The 27,949-nt window shown below is 42.9% G+C and overlaps 1 protein-coding gene across 1 annotated transcript in view; it reads left to right on the forward strand.

The window, feature by feature from the left end:
- LOC121540445 (inactive tyrosine-protein kinase transmembrane receptor ROR1-like) overlaps nt 1–27,949 on the forward strand; it is a 196,435-nt gene that overhangs the window by 132,477 nt on the left and 36,009 nt on the right. The window contains exons 3-4 of the mRNA XM_041849316.2: nt 18,294–18,581; nt 19,017–19,053. Of these exons, the coding sequence (XP_041705250.1) occupies nt 18,294–18,581; nt 19,017–19,053 (325 nt within the window). The remainder of the gene's footprint in view (nt 1–18,293; nt 18,582–19,016; nt 19,054–27,949) is intronic.

Raw genomic sequence — 27,949 nt, forward strand, 5'->3', positions numbered from 1 at the left:
ATCATTCTCACATAGATATTCCTCTTATCTAGGTGGGTGAGGGCAGTGTGCAGTGCAATGGAGATTGCGTCACCTATGGATCTGTTGGGGCGGTATGCAAATTAGGGTGGGTCTAGGGTGTCTGGGATGATGGAGTTGATGTGTGCCATAACCAGCCTTTCAAAGCACTTCATGATTACCGATGTGAGTGCTACAGCCACTCATGTGGCATGAAGCCTTAGAGTTCTTGGGAACAGGAATGATGGTGGTCATCTTAAGATGTGGGACTGTAGCCCCTGCTACCTTATTCCTATATTGTCCTTTTGCTCGTTTGATGACTCTGCAGAGGTCGTAGCGGGACTTCTTGTACTTGTTCCTGTCCTCATCTATAGCCTCAGGGTTGTCTGTGATAGCCTTGTGTGTGTGTGTACCCCTGTCCTTTAGCTTAGTGCCAACCTCTGTGTTAATCCAGGGCTTTTGATTGGGGAAGCAGCGAACCTTCATTGTGGGGACAACGTTGACGATGCATTTCCTTTTTTCTTTTTGATGTTCTTTTTTTTGCCCTTTTTCTCCCCAATTTTGTGGTATCCAATTGGTAGTTACAGTCTTATCAAATCGCTGCAACTCCCGTACGGACACGGGAGAGGCGAAGGTCAAGAGCCGTGCATCCTCCGAAACACAACCCAACTGAGCCGCACTGCTTCTTGACACAATGCCCGCTTAATCCGGAAGCCAGCCGCACCAATGTGTCGGAGGAAACACTCTACACCTGGCGACCATGTCAGCGTGCACTGCGCCCGTCCCGCCTCAGGAGTCGCTAGTGCGCGATGGGACAAGAACATCCCTGCCTGCCAAACCCTCCCCTAACCTGGACGACGCTGGGCCAATTGTGCGCCACCCCATGGGTCTCCCGGTCGCGGCCAGCTGCGACAGAGCCTGGACTCAAACCAGGATCTCTAGTGGCACAGCTAGCACTGCGATGCAGTGCCTTAGACCACTGCGTCACTCGGAAGGCCCTGACGATGCAATTCCTAATGAAGCCAGTGACAGAGGTGGTTAGCTCGTCGATGTTATCTGCGGATTCTCTGAACATATTCCAATCACCGCTAGCAAAGCAGTCTCTGATTCGAATGACCATGTCTCAACCGAGCGAGTCACTGGTTCTTCCTGAAAGAGACTCATTATTGTGGCTGTCTGACGTTGATGACATCAGAGCTGATGATAGTTTACAGCTCTATAAACTGGAGTCTCTCCTTCCTGGGTTTTTCTCATAGACATATATACTGTATGTTTATATACTGTACATCATTGGGGTTTCCACACCTTTTAGTGAGGTGTTGGCTGGCAGTAGACTATACAGGACGATACATAAAGGTTGTTGTAACAGCTCTGCATCACCTACACTGTTACATTATGGAACATCCTAGTGAGAATACAAAGTGATGATACACCTACTGTGCTTGTAATGTGTTGGGCACGTCTTGATAGTATAAGTTTACATCTAGCTTTCACACACACGCAAGCAGGCACACACACACATACACACATATACACACTCCTGGTAGTTATTTTGCTTTGAAAAGGTCTAATATGGATTTAGAGTTTCACCTTTGCTAGAGCTGGCTGCAGTGTAGAGCCAGGTAGCTCATCATCCTTCCCATGTTATGTTAGCTGTGATCCAGCTGAGGTTTCTAGCCTGTCTCCTGCTGTGAGAGCCAGGCCAGTAGACTGTCTACTCTATGGCATTATTAGGTCTGTATTTGAGTTGCACTATGCTCCGCCATTTCCTGATTGCTAAAACTCAAATAGTTCGCCTAATTTCAGTTTAGGTGACAAAATAAGCTACTATAGTGTGAAATATATTTTCCATAACCCCAAATATTGTTGTTTCAGCTGTTTGTAGTTGGTGTACAAAACCGAAAGTAAAAGATGCAAAAACAAAACTTAAGAACCGGAAGCATAGAAATAGCGCACATAGATCAGATCTTAGACTTGCTTTCAAATGAAATGATAGATCTATAACAAATATTTCTATGTGAATTTGGTCCGATCGCCCAAAAAGTTACATATTGCCACTTTAACCAGTGACTCACTTACAGTAGAGGTAGAATGCTGCTGAAGTAGAGTGATTTGGGTGGGTTTGGCATGTGACACAGCGTGTGTGTGCGTGTTTTCCCCTCTCAGACACGGGTCCAAACAATTCACTGTAATAAAGAGAGGGGTGATGATGGGAACAATTTAGTAATCTGGTGATGTTAAAGAAATGTCATGAGCCCGGCTAGGTTTTGGTTTCAGAGGGATTGGGTTGCCAATCACTACAACACTCCACACAAGACAATTAGGGGAAGAATGGGTTTGTTGTATGAACATTGGCAGGACATATTTCTCCTCCTCCTTTCTCTTCCATCTCTATTATCTATCATTATGGCAGTCAGTGGAGTGTGCAAGCAGGCTGTTCCAAAAGTCATTTCAGAAAGAAAGCGCCTCGTAGAAATATTTTTAACCATTTAATCAGTAATGAATCATGCAAATCTTGGCGATATAGGCTCTGCTACTTCAGGGTAACTCACTGCCCGAGCAAAGCATCCACATAAAACATAGCCTACGGGCAGTGAATACGGTAAGCTATACCAATCCCCAAAACCTTACGCCAGACGACTATGTGTAGCTACGACAGAAGCACTGTTGAAATATTATCGAATGACCACCTAAAGTAATCCTATCATGCAAATGAGTCCTAAGTAGAATGTTAACCATGTATAACTCCATCTACCCCATGTTATGTACCGCCGGGTACCCTCGCTTGAGGAAAGATGAGCTTCATCTTGGCACATGTGACCATCTGCCTGTCTGCCACATAGCAGTGTGAACCCAGCCGCCCTAAAGAAGCACCGCCAGGTGCTATCACTGAACTATATGAGTAGCCTAATCATCTGTGGCCTACATGAAATATCGACTATAGCAACCTAAGCAATAAGCACCCATCCAACCACCTGTGCTAATATGCACTTAACTTTATTACGATAACCACCAAAGCAATTCTATTGACTGTGGGCTGAACGCCGACATAGCAAACTAAATAAGGCATGGAACTTGCCGATGAACTCATCACTTTTGGCATCCAAAATCTCCCTGGAGTTTAATCTAATATAGCATTCGTAGGAAACAGAGCACCATGCCCCATGATCTTCAGTGTGGATGCAGGGGCAGATAGAGAAGCCGTTGAAGCAGCGCCGATGAGAAATGAATGGCTGCGTATAGCTCAGGAGATAGCCCACAGCGTTGGCAGAGGAGACGGAGCCATGATGAAACCCAGTATCTCGTCATTGGTTTGCCAGCATCAGTGATGAATAATGGATCGTCTGGTGTGGCCAGTGGTCGCCATTGCAGGTATCTTAACATGGAAGAGAGAACAGAAAGCAATGATACCTGACATACCTTTAACCTTTCCTTTTAGTTTAGCTTTACCACCACGGTGAACATGGGAGTGTCCATAATTAAATCAGAAAATCGTGAGATCATGCAATGATTAAAGAGAAATGAATATGAAGTGTCTTCCCCAACTGTAAAAAAAACCTGTAGAAAGGCATAAGACGACTGCTTCTCATAAAATTGTACGAGCCAAAACACCCTTCCCTTAACATGAATCCATTTTTGCATAGAGTGAGGGTGATAGGTAACCTTTGTCATTGCCTGAAGCCCATGAGGTGGAAAAAGCTGTCATCTTGGTGTATGAGGATATTCTATCTATGCAAAATAGCTAATGGACCACAGGCTGACAGAATCATAATCATGTAGCAATACTGCAAGAACTCAGGTAGGTTTCACAATCTCAGACTAAATCAATTGTAATATCGTAGCAGCAGAGGATCAGAGTGAAGCCAGGATCAATTGAGAAGCAGTAGCAGCGCCAATGCAGAATTGGGCGCCAATAGCTCAGAGCTAGCACTCAGCGCTGACGATGGAACCAGAGCCGTTATGAGTTCCAGTATCTTGTCATTGGTTACCAGCATCAATGTTGAACAGAGGTTCGCCAGGTGCTACCCGTGCTTAGCATGCAGGCATCATATCATGAAAGAGAGGACAAAGCAGTGTTAGATCTGGTGATGATGACCACATTCCACATGCGAGAGTCCATAATGCAAACAGAACTTAAGAGATCATGCAAAATTAAAGGGAAGGAACATTTAGTGTTTTCAAACTGAAGGACCCTTAAAGTCATCATACAGACCGCCTCTGGAAAAGCGTAATGTACACCCAACACTGTTTCCTTAACGTGAACTCAAACTTGTGCTACTGAGAGAGAGGAGAGATACTCTGATATGCATGTTCTTTGCTTCTCCGTAGGCCATGAAGAGTAGGCAGACAGATGGATTCTTGAGCAGACTGCACGCTGAAGGGTCCTGACGCCCAATATGAACTGAAACCCTGCTATTGGAGCATGATAAGGCGCATTTGCCCGACTGAAATTGGAATAGAAAAGGCATTTGTGGTTATATAACAGAAGATATTATACAGAGAGAAGACCCCACAGTAGACAGTTGCAGAGCGGCACAGCTCAGCCATGACATACCATCACATAGCAGAAAACATACAGTATTACTAACAAACCCCCAAAACCGCAACTAACATTAGCTACGTACCCACCTTATCTAAATAGCCTAATGTCCTACTGAAATTGCTCAGCAGTCGCTGATGCATCTGCAGCATGTACAGTGCGCACAGTGAGAGTGACCTGATAATCTAGACCTACAAATAGTCTACTCGAGCTGAAGGCTAATGTCTAATGGTATATGCTGGTAAGCCATGAGAGAAGAATAAATGATGACCTGATAACGAGAGAAATAGACCCTATAGATTTTCCAAATGAGCTCTAACAGACCTTCCTGTAAGAAGCAATGAGCGCTTGATCGCCAACACTGATCACCATGTGGGTGTTTAGCAAGCCCAGCACATGCTAGTATCAACAGCCCATCCAACACGCTGAAACTATAGCAAGCCTTGATTAGTCATCGCACAGCTATACACGTCAGCTTCCCCACTAAGGTCCAGGGTGATAACTTAAAATCTGAGGAAGAAAGGTTAGGGTTAGGGTTAGGCAGAAGTATCAATAAAAAATTAGGCTGTACTTCTGTGAATATACTGTATGTAAGTGATGAAAAGACCCAGTAATGTTTAGCCGATGACAGACTAACGCCATTCCAGTAGCACAAGATAACACACTACTTGACTGCTGAACAGTTAATGTAGCACCCACACATTAGGACCAGCACAAGTTGCATCAGGTTATAAGATGCCTGCACACGCACTATGTACAAGCATGCATGATAACGCACATAAACTTGCTTACTACTATCCTAAAATGGTGTGCCATCGTACTGCAATGCTAAAGCAGATGCTGTGGAAGGAATAGCTAGTGTTGCCCTCTAAGTCACCACAACCTCACTGTGTGCTCTTGCAATAATAGCAACCATGCCATAACACTATGTGCAGATACAGAACACACAGCCATGCATGAGTAACACAACATCCACCTAGGTGATGTATACAGAGCCTAACCAGCACGTGCTCCCACGATGCAATATTGGCAGCCATGTGTAGAAAATGAAGCAAAGAATATCAGCTAACACCTGAATGTGCTAGCACCACAGCATTAAGAGTTGCAGCCTAAACACAATAGAACTAGTATGTAAGACATGAAAATAACCAAATGCACAGAAAATGAATTAATACCAGTACTAATACATGACTAGAATGAAGTGATCGCTACAATAGCATACAATAAAATAGCATATGACAGTGTAAGACCAGTCACTGCAATAAGACTACTAGAACACAAGATGGACTGACAGGGAGGACCACCTACGTCAAATGCATGACACATGGTTAGACATGCTGATAAACAGACTAAATATACTGCTGCAAATAAGAATGAAGTAAATATAACTACGTCGACTGAAATTATACCGTAAATGTATGCTAATAGTGCAACAAATATGCACTAATGAACGCAGATACTCTGATTGCTCAGAGCAGAAACCAGCAGGAGTGTAGCTATACAACGTAATAATCCAGACCAGTCTGCAAGTTAAGTTGAATGCGTTCTATCTTAAACTGAGTAAGGGAATAGGGTTCCAAGAATAATAACTATAGTCATAATGATTTTGTACAACATTTAAGGTGTGACTGCCGGCGCAAGTCACTACTAATGTGACTGGGATAAAATATAGCCCATCACTGATAGTATGCCTAATTCCAGCGTTCTCATGAGCTGCGCGACGCGCAGTGAAAACTACTATCGATATTGATGGGATCAAATGACTGCAGACTCTTCCTCTGGTGTACAGGTCAGGTCAGACACACTGTCTGTTTGTGTGTTTGAGTGATTTTCAACAGAGGGCTCTCCTCTCAGACACAATACCCCATAATGACAAAGCAAAAACAGGTTTTTAGAAATGTTTGCAAATTTATTAAAAGTAAAAGACTGAAAACTCACATTTACATACAGTAAGTATTCAAACCCTTTACTCAGTACTTTGTTGAAGCACCTTTGGCAGCGATTACTGCCTCGAGTCTTCTTGGGTATGACGCTACAAGCTTGGCACACCTGTATTTGGGGAGTATCTCCCATTCTGTAGATCCTCTCAAGCTCTGTCAGGTTGGATGGGGAGCGTCTGTAACATTAATTAATGGTTCTGAATACTTTCTGAATGCATTGTATGTGACCACTGTCGGACTTACCATTAGGCAGAAGAGGCAGTTGCCTCATACCTCACATCATCAAGAGGCCTCATGAGCTGGGCATTAAAAAAAAGATTTAAAAAAATAATATTTAAATAATTTCTCCCCTTGAGGCATAATAAATAAAGAAATAAAAAATCCACAGAAAAATGTGTCTGTTTAAGCTAGACATTTGTTTTTTTCCATGGGCTACGTCTCAATCCACCGCATCCACCGATGTCGGCCTTCCACATCTGCGGTGGAAGGTGGCAGAGCTACAGCGGTGTTTGTCAGACCAGGAGACATCTCGAAAATCGTCTTCTCATGGAAACGTCTGTAGCGTCCGAACTGTTTAGCCTATAAATGAATATGACCCCTCAGTGGAAAGATGCGACTCTCACAAACACGATTGTGCACTACGACCCCCACAAGTGTCACAGGACTCGTCTGAAGGTAACCCGGTACCAGGCTGAAAAATTTATGGAAGTGTCATTTCAATGTCAAAGGTATACAGGTAATTCCATGGTAAAATGTACCATATTTTTTTCCTGAGCTTTCTGATATCGCTCAGATATAGGACAGACACTTCAAAACATACTTCCTTTTGAAAACAAATTTGACAATCAGTTTTAACATGTATGAATCTTGTATTTAAGGCCAAATTCAATGTTTCATCAAATTATTTTTTTTATATTTTTTTTATACCTACAGGGGTCCTAATATAAAAACTGAAATAGCAAAATTATCCTTGGTATGACCATCTTAAAACATTTCCATATGTTAGCTTAGCAGTATTGTCGCGTTGCCGTACCTCCAAAATCACGTCGCTGTCACGCCTCCCTTGGAGCTCTGGATAATTTTTTATTGCAAAAACCGTTTGTATGGTCCGATTTTGATTGGATGTTACATTTCAAGAACCCTCCCCCACATGCCCGTTGGTGCTACGTGTTAGGTTCGTCACTGTTTTCAGACCGAGAAGGACACATTTTGCAGAGAGTTGTTCTGGATTCTAGTTTGCAACATTGCAGAAATTTGAGGAAAACCTGGAGGAAAAACTTTTCCAGCCATCCTTACCATAACTGTAAAAATAATTGTCACGTACTTTTGCACCTACGGTACTAATCTAGTGAGCACTATTAGAGCTCTGCCCAAGCAATGCATTTGATTGGTTTGACAAGTAGTGAGGCGTCACTGATTTACACCGGGTCTCCACCCTATTTAGCTATTTTTCTGACATGAACTTCCCCAGGCTTGCCCGTATTAGGGAAGCCTGATTCTCGACGAGGATAGCTTAGTAGAAACCCAGCCCCGGGCTGGGATGTCATACAATTTTTTGGCCAGACAGCATCAGATACATGGGCTACACATACATGTCCTCTGCCTCTGCCTCAACAACGATAGCAGTATTATCAGCAGTACCTGACTTTTTACTAAATAAATGCATGTGTATGTGCTTTATAATTTGCTGTCATTTGTCGCTGTAGCTCATTAGCATAAAACACATCTAATTTAGTCAAAAATATTAAATGGCCTGTTTTTGGATTAAAACAGAATTCACGAGAACAACATGTTTTCTAGTCAACCCAATCCATTTGAATGTCGAAATCATACTTTAAATACACTTTTAAAGCCTCATATGATAAGATCCACCCTTAAAAACGAGTCATTGGCTAGCAAACAGCGAACTGACAAGCTAGCTAACCAGCAAGTGATGCCAAATAATAAGACATACAGTTGAAGTCGGAAGTTTACATACACTTAGGTTGGAGTCATTAAAACTCGTTTTTCAACCACTCCACAAATTTCTTGTTAACAAACTATAGTTTGGCAAGTCAGTTAGGACATCTACTTTGTGCATGACACAAGTAATTTTTCCAACAATTGTTTACAGACAGATTATTTCACTTATAATTCACTGTATCACAATTCCAGTGGGTCAGAAGTGTACATACAGTAAGTTGACTGTGCCTTTAAACAGCTTGGAAAATTACAGAAAATGATGTCATGGCTTTAGAAGATTCTGATAGGCAAATTGATATCATTTGAGTCAATTGGAGGTGTACCTGTGGATGTACGTACTTTGGTGCGAAAAATGCAAATCAATCCCAGAACAACAGCAAAGGACCTTGTGAAGATGCTGGAGGAAACAGGTACAAAAGTATCTATATCCACAGTAAAATGAATCCTATATCGACATAACCTGAAAGGCCACTCAGCAAGGAAGTAGCCACTGCTCCAAAACCGCCATAAAAAAGCCAGACTACGTTTTGTAACTGCACATGGGGACAAAGATCGTACTTTTTGGAGAAATGTCCTCTGGTCTGATGAAACAAAAATAGAACTGTTTTGCCATAATGACCATTGTTATGTTTGGAGGAAAAAGGGGAATGCTTGCAAGCCGAAGAACACCATCCCAACCGTGAAGCACGGGGGTGGCAGCATCATGCTGTGGGGGTGCTTTGCTACAGGAGGGACTGGTGCACTTCACAAAATAGATTGCATCATGAGGAAGGAAAACTATGTGGATATATTGAAGCAACATCTCAAGACATCAGTCAGGATGTTAAAGCTTGGTCGCAAATGGGTCTTCCAAATGGACAATGACCCCAAGCATACTTACAAAGTTGTGGCAAAATGGCTTAAGGACAACAAAGTCCAGGTATTGGAGTGGCCATCACAAAGCCCTGACCTCAATCCTATAGAAAATCTGTGGGCAGAGCTGAAAAAGCGTGTGCGAGCAAGGAGGCCTACAAACCTGACAAAGTTACACCAGCTCTGTCAGGAGGAATGGGCCAAAATTCACCCAACTTATTGTGGGACGCATGTGGAAGGCTACCCGAAACATTTGACCCAAGTTAAACAATTTAAAGGCAATGCTACCAAATACTGATTGAGTGTATGTAAACTTCTGACCCACTGGGAATGTGATGAAATAAATAAAAGCTGAAATAAATCATTCTCTCTACTATTATTCTGACATTTCACATTCTTAAAATAAAGTGGTGATCCTAACTGATCTAAGACAGGGAATTTGTACTAGGATTAAATGTCAGGAATTGTGAAAAACTGAGTTTAAATGTATTTGGCTAAGGTGTATGTAAACTTCCGACCTTAACTGTATATCTTCTACAGTGGGACCTGCATTGCAACGTGCAGAATTCAAACTAACAACAAACTTTGGGGGTGATTTTCTCTAAACAGCTGATCAAGGATACGCTACCTCTGTTTTAACTAGCTCTGCTGCGCACATTTTCTTGAGTTGATACACAGGTTATACATCTTTTTGAAGCTAAGAATTTCCTCTTTTCAATAATATATAGAGCTCAACATGTATGTCGGGGTCAATGCAACTGATAATGATGGAGCCAGTCACATATCTCAGTAACCTTATAGCAGACAGAGAGGCTTTTTAGGGTGCCATGATTCTCCAAACTTCTCCCAAACTGTGCACTTGCACATGCATTTAAAATCTTTGCATTGGTGTAAGCATTGGTGTAAAGTGCTTAAGTAAAAATACTTTAAAATACTACTTAAGTAGTTTTTTGGGGTGTCTGTACTTTACTATTTATATGTTTGACAACTTTTACTTTTATTCCACTACATTCCTAAAGGAATTATATACTCCCATACATTTTCCCTGACATCAAAAGGTACTCGTTAAATTTCAAATGCTCAGGCAGGACACCATTATGGTCCAATTCACACACCTATCAATATAACCCTACTGCCTCTGATCTGGCGGACTCACTAAACACAAATACGGCATTTGTAAATTATATCTGAGTGTTGGAGTGTGCCCCTGGCTGTCCGTAAATTTAAAAAATACAAGAAAAGTGTGTCGTCTGGTTTGCTTAATGTGAGGAATTTGATATATAGCATTTACTTTTACTTTTACTAAAGTATGACAATTTAGTACTTTTTCCACCACTATACTAAAGTAAATTTAAAACCAGATACTTTTAGACTTTTGCTCTAGTAGTATTTTACTGGGTGACTTTTACTTTTACTTCAGTGATTTTTTATTAAGGTATCTTTACTTTTACTCAAGTATGATAATTGAGTACTTTTTCCACTACTGGGTGGTTTCCATGATTGTTAAATCCATGATGGGGAGTGTGCAAGTGTACACTTTGGAAGAAGGGTGAATAATTGGGACACAGCCACTCTCTATTGTCATAAACCAGCTCCTATGATCACACCACAGCCTCTCCTCAGCTGATCAGACGTCTGTAGACACGCTCTGGTCCATTCCACACGTGTGTTTCAGTTCGGCAGCGGAGGACCATGTGGCCAGTGGCCCCTGCTGGCCCCCTCAGGCCTCTTGTTAAGTCAGAGGTGATTCATGGTTCCCAACCCCTCTACCCAACGCAGGTTAGAAAGTTAATAAGCAAGGTTTTATGTCCTTCTGACATCCGTCAGTGTCAGTACGGCCCTCCTGTTCATAAACACTACCTTCCTTTAAAGACCAGCTCTGTCTGTGAGCATCAGGCCACTGGGTCATACACACTCTGACATCTGTGCACGCACGCACGCACACACACACACACACACACACACACACACACACACACACACACACACACACACACACACACACACACACACACACACACACACCCACATACACACAGACACACACCAGTGGAGGCTGCTGAGGGGAGGACGGCTCATAATAATGGCTGGAACGGAAACAAATGGAATGGCATCAAACACATGGAAGCCATGGAAGCCATGTGTTCAGTGTATTTGATACCATTCCACCAATCCTGCTCCAGCCATTACCACGAGCCTGTCCTCCCCAATTTAAGGTGCCACCAACCTCCAGTGACACACACACACAAACACTCAAGCATCCTCTCCAGCTGGCAGTACAGTGAGTACAGAGCCATCTCTAAACCCTGGTATCATAACAAACATCAAAATCATTACTGAAATTATTCCATTTTCATTATCAAATTTGCTCTTCCTTAACTTAATTAGCTAGCAGGTTAGGTTAAACTGACGGAGAGAAGAACGTGTTTGTGTGTGTGTTTGAGTGTGTGTGCATACTTGAGTGTGTGTGTTGGGTATAGGAAAGAATAGCATTTTGGTCAGGGGTACATGTCCTAAATGCATTACTGGAAGCATGAGTTTGTGATCTTAGTTGTGGAACAGCCTGTATCTGGAGCAAATGCAATAATATCCGCTACCCCCTCCTCTCTCTCTATTTCTCAGACCAGGTTTGTATATTGTTGTAAGAGAGTCTGTGTTTGTCTAGAGGAGGCTAAGACTGGGGGAGAGGCGATGGAAACCAAGCTCTTCCTCTGGTCTCCCTGGTCAGCCAGATGGGTCTGAGAGACTAAGCTGGGAATGGAGGAAGGAAGAGATGAGGGTAGAGAATGCAAGCCGGAGGCGAAGATTAGGTGGGATATTGTGGGATGTCAAGGCATGAGTGAGGTTTGAGGTTGAGTTGGAGAAGGTTGAGGCTGTTTATATGACCGTAAATTATATTGAGGTATTTTAATTGCCCTTTAATACAGTTTTATTTCATTTGGGAGTTTGGAGGAGAAAAAGAAGAAGGGCGGGAGAGCAGGGGTAGAGAGAGAGGGGGAGGCTAGACTCCCAGGATGTCAGGTTGTCACCCACACGCCAGTCCCACATTGTTGTGTTGAGTCTGAGGGAGGGGGGAGGGGGCGTAGGGGGATGGGTGTGTGGGCAAACGTCCCCACACACACACATCTCTCACACCAACACACACACACACACATCCCCCTGCGCCTCCTCCCCCCTCCCTCAGACTCAACACAGATGATCGTGGACTTCAGGAAACAGGACAGCAGTGGAGAAGCTGGAAAGTTTTCAGTTCCTCAGCGTACATATCACTGACAAACTGAAATGGTCCACCCACACAGACAGTGTGGTGAAGAAGGCGCAACAGCGTCTCTTCAACCTCAGGAGGCTGAAGAAATTTGACCTGTCACCTAAAACCCTCACAAACTTTTACAGATGCACAATTGAGAGCACCCTGTCGGGCTGTATCACCACCTGGTATGGCAACTGCACTGCCCACAACTGCAGGGCTCTCCAGAGGGTGGTGCGGTCTGCACAACGCATCACCGGGGGCAAACTACCTGCCCTCCAGGACACCTACAGCACCCAATGTCACAAGAAGGCCAAAAAGATAATCAAGGACAACTACCACCCGAGCCACTGCCTGTTCACCCCGCTATCATCCAGACAGTAAAGGTGCATCAAAGCTGGGACCTGGAGACTGAAAAACAGCTTCTATGTCAAGGCCATCAGACTGTTAAACAGCCATCACTAGCACAGAGAGGCTGCTGCCTACATACTGACTTGAAAATCACTGGCCACATTAATAAATGGAACACTTGTCACTTTAATAATGCCACTTTAATAATGTTTACATATCTTGCATTACCCATCTCATATGTATATACTGTATTCTATACTATCTTAATAATGTTTACATATATTGCATTACCCATCTCATATGTATATACTGTATTCTATACTATCTATTGCATCTTAGCCTATGCCACTCTGATAATGACATTGCTCATCCATATATTTATATATTCTTATTCCGTTCCTTTACTTAGATGTGTGTGTATTAGGTATTTGTTGTGGAACTGTTAGATATTACTTGCTAGATATTGCTGAACTGTCGGAACTTGAAGCACAAGCATTTAGCTACACTCGCAATAACATCTGCTAACCATGTGTATGTGACCAATACATTTGATTTGATTTTGATTTGACACACACTCACAGCCTGTGACAACGTGTTAGGTCTGTTACCCAGTCAAGAGCCAAATAGAACAACAACAAGGACCACCGTGTGGTTGCTATAGCAATGCTGAGGACTGAGACATGTGTGGGATAACAGCTTGTGTTTAATGCCACATCAGCTTGGTTGATCACCCTAATAATCACCTGTTAAGTGGCCTTACATCCTTTTACTGTGATGTCACCTTTCATGCTAAAGGTCAAGTTCACGTTTTTTTACCTAATCTACAAAATGTATGTAAAGGATTTGTTATAGAGGTGTCCAGACACCTTTTTTTGTGATTTCACTTGGTTTTTGTAGATTTGTAGATTTGGTAAAAAAATGTGAAGGCCTTTAAATCAGTCCATTCAAGAGATTGATTTACATAGTGAGAAAGGACAGAGGGATTTCCTAAATCTATTTACTCCAGTACATTAAGAAAAAGATTGATCCTCTTAATGGTTTATGATTGGCTGATCAAGTTGTATTGTTCATTACAGGGCAATATAGTGGTTTACATCATTTCAAGTATCAAGTGATTATTTCACTCAATTCCATGAAAAAAAAAAAAAGTGTAAAGTGGTTTTCCCACTGGCTATAGGGTGAATGCACCAATTTGTATGTCGCTCTGGATAAGAGCGTCTGCTAAATGACGTAAATGTGCCCTTGAGCAAGGCACTTAACCCTAATTGCTCCTGTAAGTCGCTCTGGATAAGAGCGTCTGCTAAATGACTAAAATGTAAATGTAAATGTAAATTGACCTTTTAAATGTTTACCGTTACAATACCTTAACAAACTGATGAACAAGATTACATTTAGTGTTGAAAATCCACAGGTTTGACCAATGTTGGTTATAGTAGAAGAATCGGACCCAGACACACACTCAGACATACACACCCCCTGTGTGTGTTTTCTGCAGTTTTCTGTATGTGTGTGTGTGTGTTTGTGTGTGTGTGTGTTTGTGTGTTTGGTTTTACTATCCTTGTGGGGACCAGAAGTTAGGCTAGTAAAACAAGGAAAATTCAGACAAGTGGGGACATTTCACCGGTCCCCACAAGGAAAAAAGCTATTTTAGGCTTAGGGGTTAGGTTTAGTGTTATGGTTACAATTAGGGTTAGGATTAGGTGTAGGGTTAGGAATTAGGTTTAGGGTTAGGGTTAGGGTTTTAGGGTTAATGTTAGGGTTAGGTAAAGGATTAGGGTCAGGTTTAGGGTTAGGGAAAATAGGATTTTGAATGGAATCAATTGTTTGGTCCCCACAAGGTTAGTAAAACAAACGTGTGTGTGTGCGTGTTTGTGTGTTCTGCAGTGTTCTGTATGTGTGTGGTTATCCAGCACATACACAGCTGTAGGGCCCGCGGCCCCCTCCTGCCCCTCTAGGGGCCAGACTCAGGGCTCAGCACAATGTACTTTCATCAATGTGGCAATCAAAGTCACATTCCATGCATTGCTAAATACATTAAAGCCTGTCCGTGGCATCCCTCTCATACAGAGAGCTGTGGGTATGGAGAGCTGTCAGAGAGAGAGAGATCAGGAGGAGGACAGGAGAGGAAGGAGAGGTCTACTACATCTCTATCCATATAACCTCTTTGTTTTCATTCTTGCTTCGATGCTGTTTTATCAGTATTGTCACCCACAACAAACTTTACTTATGGTTCAAATTAATTGTAAGGTTAAAACATGATGATGAGTCATTTGAAATATTCTCTGATGTTTATTTATGTTTTCTTCTTGGGAGGGAGGGAGATGAAAGAGAGAGAGAGAGAACCACCTAAAAGGAAGCGATTCCCAAACCTTCCATAACAAAGCCATCGCCTACAGAGAGATTCATCTAGAGAAGAGTCCCCTAAACAAGCTGGTCCTGGGGCTCTGTTCACAAACACAAACAGACCCCACAGAGCCCCAGGACAGCAACACACTTAGACCCAACCAAATCATGAGAAAATAAAAAGATAACTTGACACGTTGGAAAGAATTGACCAAAAAACAGAGCAAAATGGAATGCTATTTGGCCCTTAACAGAGAGTGCACAGTGGCAGAATACCTGACCACTGTGACTGACCCAAAATTAAGGAAAGCTTTGACTATGCAAATCGTGCCAATATATCCTCCAAACACCGGCTTCGAGGGCATTATCACTTTTATACAACAGGTTACCAACATATTCAAATAATGATTTATATATTTTCATTAAAAACTTTATTTAGATTAATTTATTCATACTATTTCATCCTTCCAAAATATATAGTCCCGACACAAATCTAGGGTTGCTACCCAAGCCGGCTGGTCGTTCATTCTATCGGTTCGGTTGAGAGAGACGCGACCCAGTCGATCAGTCTTTTTATTCTGTATCTATGGACGCAACCCAGACGTTCGTTCAAAATGTTCCATTGCTGTCAACGTTTTTATCCCTTGCTTGCTAGCTAGTATTTGTATACTGTACATCCATAACAATGAGCTAATGATGCACGATTTTGCCTGGCATAGAAAATGTGCTCTCTCGTCAGGACACTGTTGTTCAGAGGAGCTAGCCAACAACACAGCTAACACAATCACTTCAAACTGAAGCTGGAAAGACAGTAAGCTAGCTGCACTTTGTTTCATTTGACCTGTTTTCTATTGATAGTTATTTGTATATATCCATACAAATTATGCTGATTCATGATTTCGACTGGCTGACAAATGCTGCCTGCCTGTCTGTCTCATCCTGACTCCCGACACGTTCATTACTATGGGACAGCTGGATATTGAAACAATGTTGCAAATGTCGGAGAGACAGACAACAAGGTTTATACAAATCTCCGCTGTTGAAAACTAAATGTTAGTCTAAAAGAAATGTGAGATAATGCAGTGGCGTAAAGTACTTAAGTAAAAATACTTTAAAGTGCTACTTAAGTAGTTTTTGGGGGTATCTGTACTTTACTTTACTATTTATATTTTGACAACTTTTACTTTTACTTCACTACATTCCTAAAGAAAATAATGTACTTTTTACTCCATACATTTTTGCTTGACACTCAAAAGTACTCGTTACATTTTGAAAGCTTAGCAGGACAGGAAAATTGTCAAATTCACGCACTTATCAAGAGAACATCCCTGGTCATCCCTACCTGATCTGGCGGACTCACTAAACACAAATGCTTAGTTTGTAAAGATGTTGGAGTGTTGGAGCATGCCCCTGCCTATCCATAAATAAAATAAAAACAATAAAATTGTGCCATCTGATTTGCTTAATTTAAGGAATTTTAAATGGTTCATACTTTTACTTTTACATTTGATACTTAAGTATGTTTTAGCAATTACATTTACTTTTGATACTTAAGTATATTTAAAACCAAATACTTTTAGACTTTTACTCAAGTAATATTTAACTGGGTGACTTTCACTTTTACTTGAGTCATTTTCTATTAACGTATATTTACTTTTACTCAAGTATGACAATTGGGTACTTTTTCCACCACTGAGATAATGTCTAGATGCTTTTTATAGTAGAGATCAAGTTTATAAATTGCCTGGCTGGGCCCATGAGACAGTGGATTGCGCAGTCAGATGGAACAGAGTAAATTGGCATTTTAACGTAATAGATTTAGCCGGTGGTAACTTGTGGAATAGACACTGGCTGGAATGCAGTTTTAACCAATCAATGTTCAGGATTAGACTCACCCGTTGTATAAACACACATACACACCGACATACACGTCCAGTGTTTGGGATCCTGCCCCCCAGGGCTTGTGTACCATGCTGTGTATCACACTGCAGAATGTGGGGTTGTCCTGTTGGTCTGTTGATGTTGGCCTACCAGTAAGACCAAGCTGTGTCTGGCAGGGCAGGTTCTGGAGAGGAGAGGGAAGTTTCCAAAGTTTTATATGACTTTAGTGCTCCTGAAACCCCTCTGGCAACACACAGTCTTGGAGAAAGGCAAATAATTTGTTACCACAGCGGCAACCACAAAATATCTTGTAAAGGATTCCTACCCGGCAGAGCAAGTTTGTTGTACACACACACACACACACATGTACACACTTTCCCTCACACAAACACACACACACACACACATATTAGAGTCATTTCTGAGTAGTGTTATTTAGAAAGGGAAAAAGTAGCTTCTGGGGTAGTTGAGCCATAGTGTTATGGGAGAGTTGAAACCTTGTTTGAGGAGGGCCCAGATAACTCAACTCAAGGTTGTGGTAAAATCGTTAGATGACGGACTTAGAATTTTTAGAAATAATAATTCATAGTTTCAATTGGGCATTCCATTAGTGGATGTGTTTATTGACACATCATAGCAGTTCTCTGCTGATTTGGCTCAGTGGTATACTTAGTAAAGGTTACAGAATGAAACACCACTCCTCATACTATTCTCTATGCCTGTATCCACCTGTTACACTGTTATTTAAATGGTACATTTATATGCTTGTATATATTTTTGATAGACTGCATTATGTTATTTATATAGTCTGAATCTAAAGTTGGCTGTTCACTCACATAAATAATGCCAATGTAGTTATTGTGATTAATGTATTATAAAGTTCTCTCACTATTGGCCTATCTCTCTCCCTCTCCCTGTCTCTTTATCTCTTTCTCTTTACATCTCATTGCCAAGAGAAGACTCTGATCCTGTCATCCGTTTAATGTTTTTTGTGATAATAGGCTTTTAAAATTTGTTTTATGTATAAAGCAAGAGCTAATAAATACTGATGTTCATATCTAATTTTCCCTCTCTCTATTTTCTCTTTCTCCCTCCTCTCTCCTCCCTCTCTATTTCTCCTTTATGCTCCCATTAAATGTCCATATCTAATTCCCTCTCTCCCGCCTCCCCTCCATCCCAGACCTGTTTCTTCATCTGGAGGCTCCTATGAACAACATCACCACGTCTCTGGGCCAGACGGCAGAGCTGCTGTGTCGTGTGTCCGGTAACCCCCTTCCCACGGTGCGCTGGCTGAAGAACGACGCTCCTGTGGTCCAAGAGCCTCGCCGGATCTCCTACCGACCCACGTCCTACGGATCGCGCCTCCGCATCCGTAACCTGGACACCACAGACACAGGCTACTTCCAGTGTGTTGCCAGCAACAGCTACGGCACCGTCTCCACCACCGGAGTACTCTTCGTCAAGTTTGGTAAGACTAGTAGGATGAGGCTATGAGGTAGTGGTTATAAAGTGGCTATGAGTATGAATAGTTCAAAATGTCTTACGGGGTGGCTTTATGTCTCCTATGAAGTGCATGAACCTGACTATGAAATCAGGACGCAAACTTTGCATGACTCATCGACATGACTAACAGCTCAATCAATTCAATAATTCTTGCAGATATTTCTGTCTGGTTGATTTAATCAACACTGGTGTAGTTAAGTGTAGTCAGGAGGTCAGAGTTTGCTGTCTGCTTTGATAGAGTGAGCTTAGTGTAGATCTCTTCTTCTAAAACTGCCAGCACTTGGCCTGAGCTCTGGCAGCCTGTATGGACAAGAGGTCTGTCTCTGGCAACCTCCAATGGTCTGGGAGCAATTGTTCCCCCTGTTGTTAAAATTGTAAATCCTCCTGTCTTCTCTTCCAGATCCACTCCTAACCCCTCTGCCAGGAAGACCCTCTGCGTAAGTAGTCATTTTTCCTCCATACTTCATAAGTAGCTCCACTAACCCAACACAACACAACACTGGCTCCTGTTACAAAAGAGAGAGAGGGGAAGAAAGATAAATACTACTGAAGAAATCAAAGGAGATTCCTTAAAGTAAAATAATGAAAGGAAAGGTTGTGTAAGAAAGTGATGAGTTGAAAAATACAAATAGTCGCGAAAGGAGAACCCACTGGGCACAGGCGTCAGTTCAGTTTTGATTTGCATTTGGTTGAGTTGTCAACTAAACATTTCACCATGTCATTGGATTTAGGTTAAAAGTTGGGTAAAGAAATTATGAAATTCCCTTACGTTGATTACTTTTTTCAAATTCAATCAGTTTTCCACGTTGATTCAACATCATCACATATATTTTTGTTGTTGATGAAATGACATGGAAACAACGTTGATTCAACCAGTTTTTGCCCAGTGGGAAGTGTTTCTGTTGCATCTGGCCAAGGCTTTCACATCAGATAGTGTATCATATATTATGGACTTCTTATGGACTTTATTTCTTACTGTATTGTCCTGTTAATTGTTATTACTCATTGAGTATTATTATTTTTCCTATTATTATCTATCTGCGTCATCATTGATTTGATATGTTTGCTTTGGCAATGTACAGTATGTGGTAACACTTTCAATGCCAATAAAGCCTTTTGAATTGAATTGAATTTATGGTATTTATCTGTTTGATTTATGCTCCCAATCAAGATCGCTTGACAGAATAGAGATTTGCATCACCTGGCCTTTTTGTACTGCAAAGTTAATCTAGCATCTGTGTGTTGTATGCTGCTTGCCTCAGCTAGCTTGTGTTAGCACGTTATCAAGCCCATCTCAGCTAGTATGTGTTAGCACGTTATCAAGCCCATCTCAGCTAGCTTGTGTTAGCACGTTATCAAGCCCATCTCAGCTAGCTTGTGTTAGCACGTTATCAAGCCCATCTCAGCTAGTATGTGTTAGCACGTTATCAAGCCCATCTCAGCTAGTTTGTGTTAGCACGTTATCAAGCCTATCTCAGCTAGCTTGTGTTAGCACGTTATCAAGCCCATCTCAGCTAGCTTGTGTTAGCACGTTATCAAGCCCATCTCAGCTAGCTTGTGTTAGCACGTTATCAAGCCCATCTCAGCTAGCTTGTGTTAGCACGTTATCAAGCTCATCTCAGCTAGCTTGTGTTAGCACGTTATCAAGCCCATCTCAGCTAGTATGTGTTAGCACGTTATCAAGCCCATCTCAGCTAGCTTGTGTTAGCACGTTATCAAGCTCATCTCAGCTAGCTTGTGTTAGCACGTTATCAAGCCCATCTCAGCTAGCTTGTGTTAGCACGTTATCAAGCCCATCTCAGCTAGCTTGTGTTAGCACGTTATCAAGCCCATCTCAGCTAGTATGTGCTCAGTTTATATCACCATCCCCAGCTGGTGTTTCGTAGCACCAATCAGGACATGGACAAATGCGCAGTTGGTGATCCTAAATCTAGTGTCTATCTGGGGGCTTGGTGTGCCTCTCCTCCCTTTTGGTCTTTCATCATCCCCCTCTCCTTCTTCCTCCTCTCCTTCCTACTCCTCATCCTCCCCTTCCATGGTGTACTTTCATTCTGGTTCACTAGGCTGTGTTAGGACCTTCTGAACTCTCTTTGTCTCCTTGGCTTATTTCAACATTTTCTCCTGTGGACTGTCCTGTGATGTGGATATGGAGTGAGAGGCGGTTTATATAATATTTACTCAATGGTTTATTAACTGGCAAACGTATTCAGAGGTTCAATCTCGTTTATTTTGTAAAGTAATCGAATTGTCAATGTTTACTTTAGAGTTCTCTCAAGTTGTATTGGAGAAATGTGCATGTTGTTTTCTAAAGCGCTTAAATCTCTCCAGAACAAAGGATGGCCATAAGCTGGACATTTTTACTGAATGACGTACAGCGCCAAGGCACGGAGCCATATTCCATGGAAAAGGCTGGGAATATTGCAACATCAAACAGACTGGCATGATGGGGAAATCAGACACTTAGTTAATTCACACACTCACACCCACAGAGAGAGAGAGACACATGACACACACACATGATCTCACACATCTGTTTCTCCCTTACAATTAGTTTTATTTACATGTTGTTGAAATATCCTGCAGAGCTTTCTTCCCGTGCCCTTGTACTGTAGTGTTTCAATATTATAACCTTGGCTAGGTTAGAATTACTCTCAGTAGATATCTAACCTACTTCAGTGGTGTGTCATAATAAGGACTCTACATAACTGCTGTCTCTCCCTAGACGACCTCTCAGAGTCTTGTAATGTGAAGTTTATTTTCTCCCTCAAAACCCCTTCTCTCAGTCAGAGACTCTGTCAGGTCAGCTCTGTTCTCTGGCCATGCTCCAGAGTGTGTTAATATTTATTCAAGTCCACAGGACCTGCATCTGTGCTTATAGACGGGTTAGCTGACAATGTCACAAAATCGATGCGCGCGCGTCGATGGGGCAGAAGTCCATGTGTTGTTATGATTCTGGACGGTCAGACAGCTAGCAACAATGATAAGAAGCTGCCATGTGGGGAATCGTAGGTGGCTCGTTTCAGCTCGTTGTATCTTGTTATTGATACCATGTCTTGTTTTGAGTTGTTTTGACTCTTGTCACGTCTCTGCTAATTTGGCAAAAATTCGCTAGCTAGCTAACCAACAACTGTAACAATGGATTTGAGAAAAAAACAAGTGCTCATTATGCAAATGTTCAATAAAGATTTGGAGAGGAAATATAGTTTACATGTTGTCAACAATCCATTGATTCTAAGCCAACGGTTGCGCACACATCGGTTTTGTTGCTAAACAACCCACTCGTCTATGGGCCACAATCAGACAGCAGGCTGGCCAGTGGCGCAGCTCAGAGCAGAGCAGAGTAGAGCAGCGTAAAGCGGGACACATTTGGTTTAAACACAGTCATTAGGCTCTTTCATTAGAGAGCACAGGGCTTCCTTTGACTGGGGCCCGAGGGGCCGGAGATGGGCCCTGTTGGTTGTCATTAGTGTCATCGTCAGCTGATTAGCTGTCAGGGGGAAGCAGGGCAGATGGGGTCAGCTAATGGTGGCATGTGACATGTGACAGCCTCCGCGGTTGTTTTGATATTTTCCATTGATGTGTCAAAACGTCAGTCACAGTCATGGTTGTGGAGGTGGATACGGGTAGAGAAGTACCTGGTTTAGCTGGTGTCACAGTGGCTGAGGCTTCTGGTTGGTGTGTTTGTGTTCAGGGAAAGGATGTACGGTTTTTCCATAGGGTTTGCGGTTTGGTTTTCTCCCTGGTTTTTCTGTATGTGTACTCTGGTCTGGTGGGGTTTAGATGATGGACACTAATGTATGTAATGTATGTGTTCCCTGGCCTGGATCTGTCAAGCAGGCCAGACACAGACAGACCCCGAACCCACAGCCCTTCAGTCCACAGTCCAGAGGCTAGCCGTCCCTGTGTACACTGTGGCGTTGATCAGACCAGACCTGACCAGACATCAGCTCAGCTTCACAGCTGGACATAGCGTGGAGGGAAGGAGGTGTGGGTGATGGAGGGGTGGGGGAGACAGCTAGAGGAAGTGGGGGTGAGAATGATCTAAAGAATGAGATGGAGATACAAACAGACATAGAGAAAGTCAGGAGATGGACAGGGTATGTTTGAAATCTTCAACTCTAGCCCTGTAGTAACCTGTGTATGTTTAGCCCAGCTCTCAGTATTATGTTAATTAGTTGGGCCTACATCCTAACATGGAGCCCTGGGGGTCAACACACACAAACACACACACACACACACACACACACACACCATGAGGGTCAACACTTTGCTTTCACAAGGCTTAGGAAAGCTGGCCAATTAGCCACACCTGTACAGAAACCATGTAGCAGGAGGATGTTGAAAAACAAAGCACGCTGAACTCCTTCCTCCTTCCTGTCGGTGTCCATGTGTGTGTTTACCCCTCATCTGCTTTCAGTGAGGCCTGCCTGCATGTACCATGTAACATGGCATTAGAGCAGTTCATTCACAGCTTTTAATAACCACTCAATGTTTTCTCTTCTTCATATTTTACATGAGTTCATTTACAGGGACCACCTGGAATCTGGGGTAACACAAACCTGGAGATGAGGTATTGCCCCTTGCCTGGGGTGAGGGGGAGTGTGGAGGGGGTGAAGGGTGACAATGACGCCTGTTGTTGCGGCGGCTGGTTGTCAGTCATGTTGTCGGCCGCAGGCGCCTGGCCTCACACCTCTCTCCTCGTCTGCCCCCCTCCCTTGTTCCCTCCTTCCCTCCCTCGCTCCAGAGATGTTTTCACAGGCCAGAACAAACACACGAGGGGGAAAAATGGCTCCATGTCCAAAAAAAAGCCCCTTCTTGAGTAGTGAGCAGCCTCCTTATACCAACCATTCCCCTTCTTCATGAAAAGAGAGAGAGCGAAAGAGGGAGAGTGAGAGAGAGACAGAGACAGAGAGAGAGAGAGAGAGAGAGACAGAGAGAGAGAGAGAGAGGCAGAGAGAGAGAGAGAGAGAGAGAGAGTGTGAGAGAGAGTGAGAGATAGAGAGAGAGAGAGAGAGAGAGAGAGAGAGAGAGAGAGAGAGAGAGAGAGAGAGAGAGAGAGAGAGAGAGGGGTGAAAAGTAAAAAGAAAAACAGTGTTACTGGTGGATGGAAGATGTGGCCTTGGGTCGCAGTATTCACATCAGATTAGGACAGAGAGATCCTAGATACAACTCCAAGCAGACCAAGATTGTAGACTTAATACTTTACAGAAGGTTGTGTGGTCTCCACAAGTAAGGCTGGAAGAGTGGAGACTAGAGCCCAAAGAACAGCAGTAGAGAGAAACATGAGACATGAAAAGAGAAAAATAGTATGTTCACTCTTTCATTGTGTCTTTCTTATTTTTAGGACATACTGTACAACCACAAAGGCCTCAGAGAACGAGGCCCATTCTTGTGAAATTGGCCCAGATTAATAATGTGAGAAACTGTAGCCATAGTTTTTACCTTATCAACAGAGCATCAGTTGAATGTAAACCGACAAGATTTCTGGTCTGAGATTTTCCTCTTATGAGACAGGGTGATGTATATAGCCTTGAGTTGGCTGGTGCGTATGAATATATTAAACGTGTCTCCTGTACAGACCAAAGCCCTGCATCACAGCCTGTGTTTATAATAGAGTGTTTTCTGCTGTTTGAAAATATTAATTTCACTGCAGTCTCGCTGTCAGACCTGTTTAACTTTCCCAAAGCTTTCTCCCTCCCAACTAGAGCAAGAATTTTCTCTCAACACTGAAAAAAGCAATTACAAAAATATCTGTGCTTTTCCGTGTGGCAACAGGTCCCAAATCTTGCTGCTGTGATGGCACACTGTGGTATTTCACCCAGGAGATATAGGAGTTTATCAAAATTGGATTTTTTTTCAAGTTCTTTGTGGGTCTGTGTAATCTGAAGGAAATATGTGTCTCTAATATGGTCATACATTTGGCAGGAGGTTAGGAAGTGCAGCTCAGTTTCCACCTCATTTTGTGGGCAGTGTGCACATAGCCTGTCTTCTCTTGAGAGCCAGGTCTGCCTACGGCTGCCTTTCTCAATAGCAAGGCTATGCTCACTGAGTCTGTACATAGTCAAAGCTTTCCTTAAGTTTGGGTCAGTCACAGTGGTCAGGTATTGTGCCACTGTTTAGTCTCTGTTTAGGGTCAAATAGCATTCTAGTTTGCTCTGTTTTTTTGTTGTTAATTCTTTCCAATGTGTCAAGTAATTCTCTTTTTGTTTTCTCTTGATCTCTCTCTCTCTCTTTCATCACTCTCTCTCTCTCTTTCATCACTCTCTCTCTTTCCATCTCTCTTTCCATCTGTCTGTCTCTCTCTCTCTCTCTCTCTCTCTCTCTCTCTCTCTCTCTCTCTCTCTCTCTCTCTCTCTCTCTCTCTCTCTCTCTCTCGCGCTCTCCCTTTGAAGTGGGAGGTATAGCTATTTTAACAGGATTTAGTTAAACGTTTTCTCTACACTCAAACCCATTAGGTTTATAGACCGTCAACCCTGTTCACACGCCACACAGACAGAGAGAATGTGTTTAACCTGGCTCTGTTGACATTGAACTAATTATATTACTATACGATTGATCTGTTTAGTTAGTCAATGAACCGGCATACTGTAGGTAAGACACCTTGATTATCAAGCTCATTTTTAAATAGTCTAAATTACTTATTTATTTTGATTCCTTTGATATGTATATACTATATAAGTAGATAGGTTAGTTAGCCAGTAAAATGTTTAAGTGATACTGATTTCAGTTTGGGTGTTCATTACAGGTATTCACACCTCAGTGCCAGTGTCAACAACCCTGTGTGTTACAGGTGGTGCCCACCATAGTTGATTTATATTGTTTTATATTACCTCCATCAGTTTAGCACTTTGTAAAGAAAAAGCTCCTGTGTGTGCAACGAGCCTGGATACTGTAACTTGTCTCTATGTACGTTTTTTGTACTGTAACAGCATTTTATTCATGCCCTAAGATTAACATGAAGGCTGTGTGTGTGCGCACGCGTGTGGAAACTCATGAGGAATGTAGTCTCTCAGAGTGTAGAAACAAAGGCTTCTCAACAGACTGTTTTTTTCTTCTTTAACATTTTACAGACTGAGGTTTTTCTGAAGGGTGACCCCAGTGTTATAGACACACATACGCACGCACGCACGCACACACACACACACACACACAGACACACACACTCTCTCTCACACACACACATACACACACATACACAAACGCACACACACCCACACACTTGCTCCCACATGTTCAGCTAAGCCCCCGGAGGGGCTCAATTACCTCATTGTTATGGATTGTTTCTAACTAAGTGTTGATTGATTGTGGATCAGGGTCCTAATATGACCCGCCAGGGGACGGTCTCTATGGCCATAGCATTGTTTACAATTGTAGCCCTATAATACCTACCACCACGCAGGGTAAATACTAACGCTGAATACTTCAGAGCCTTACCACAATGCAAATACATAAATACTTCTGCTAAATAGGCCACTTCTTCAGGTCAGGTGAAATAAAGGTAGGCAAACTCCCTGAATCCCATGACCTCAAACCACCAAACCCCGCAACCCTACTACATAGATCCACTAATACACTACTCTCTCTCTCACCCCACAAACTGTCCACAAATCTTTATCTTGTCTTATCCTCCTCCACCCCTTCAAACACCCCAGAAACCTGCTCTCTATCCCTCCATTAGCTATCTCTCATCCCTTTCTCTCCCCCAGTAGACAGGCCTATATTGTCCAGGCAGTGTGAGGGGCAACCTGGTCATGACCTCAGGGACCCCATGTCCAGACCATAGAGATAGATAGAGGACTCATCTTTGTAACTGTGCCATTATAGTGCCTGTGACAGCATGGGCAGCACCACTGAGGCAATCTCCATTTTGAAGTAGTCAATTTCCTTCTTTATGATTGGCTGATGCCTCCTGATGACCCGGTTGGACATGAATCCCATCCAGTTGACTACATTAAAATGGTGGAAGCTCTCAATGGCGCTTCCCATGCTAATATGTCCTTTTGGCCACTAGAGGCCTCTATCATTCTCTATGAGACAGATCAGCTGGGAAGGGAGGGAGGGGCCATGGCTAAGGCACTTCCTGTTCCCAGCAGCCCTTGCAGGAGTCGGTCTGAGGTTTGTCTGAGGTCTCCACTGGCAGATCTGGCTCAGGTCAGGCTGATAAAATGTGTGTAAATAATGGCTATTCCCAATGGGGATTCAGTGGTTTGGACTTTGTCCCCACTCCTACACACACTCACAGACACACTCACCGGTTTTGCTTTTCTAGCAGTAAGGTCTCCCTGGCTGAGAGTTCACCACTAAAACCTCTGGGCATCCACCCTTCATGAATGACCCTTTTTTGCAGATGCCACAAACTAATATAGACGATACCTCTGTATACCATGAACAAAAGCATTTATCGGGCCTTGACCCTCTCATTCTGGCTCACATTCCACCCTAGTGCTCTCTCTCTGAGCCTCTGAGCTTGTAACATAACTCAAACTATCTCACATTTCACAATTCCATCCACTTCAGCCGCAATTTGGCCATACTTTCCCTTTGTGCTATTGTATGAAACAACTCCACTGGTTCTAGTAAACAGCCAGCCTGGACGTGTTCTAGAGTGGTGTAACAGAACTCTGTCACAGTGAAAGGTCCCCACGCTGCTTCTTGGAGGTTCTATTATAGAGCCCTGTCGCCTAGCTGACGTCTAGTCTGTCCACACTAAAGGTTGTGGCATGGTGTATGTTCCCTCAAAAGCCTTGACCATGGATTTCCATGTCTTTGTAGCTCTAGTCACAGCAGCTCTTAGTGCATCAGGGATGTTATGGTATACTCAAAAAAACTTGAAATAGTTGAATATGTCTTTTCACCACAGGTCTGTCTGAACACAATAGGATTCTTTGCCATATAGCAGGGTGAAGGTAGTGCACTCTGACTATAGTGTACAGAGCAATAGGAGAGCAAAGATGGTGCCCAGAGTCTAGAGTGTAATTGGTGAATGCAGTGAACCACAGGTATGTATAGTGGCACAGGGGTCCAGGCCAGAGCCATAGATAGTCTGATTCTAGTCCAAGCATCAGGCTTATCTGTGGGTGGGCTCCTGCTCCCTCCTGGGGCTAAGCCCATTAGACCACAAGCACAAAGAGCCTCTACCTGTAGCCCTGAGGGGAGGGATCGCATGACAGTCCGGAAAGAGAGAGAGACGGAGAGGGAGAGATGGAAATGGAGAGAGAGAGGGAAAGACGGAGAGGGAGTGAGAGAGAGAGAGAGAGAGAGAGAGAGAGAGAGAGAGAGAGAGAGAGAGAGAGAGAGAGAGGGAGAGAGGGAAATGGAGGAGAGAGAGGGAGA

This window comes from Coregonus clupeaformis, chromosome 26 (genome assembly GCF_020615455.1).
Source record: "Coregonus clupeaformis isolate EN_2021a chromosome 26, ASM2061545v1, whole genome shotgun sequence".
Lineage (NCBI taxonomy): Eukaryota > Metazoa > Chordata > Actinopteri > Salmoniformes > Salmonidae > Coregonus > Coregonus clupeaformis.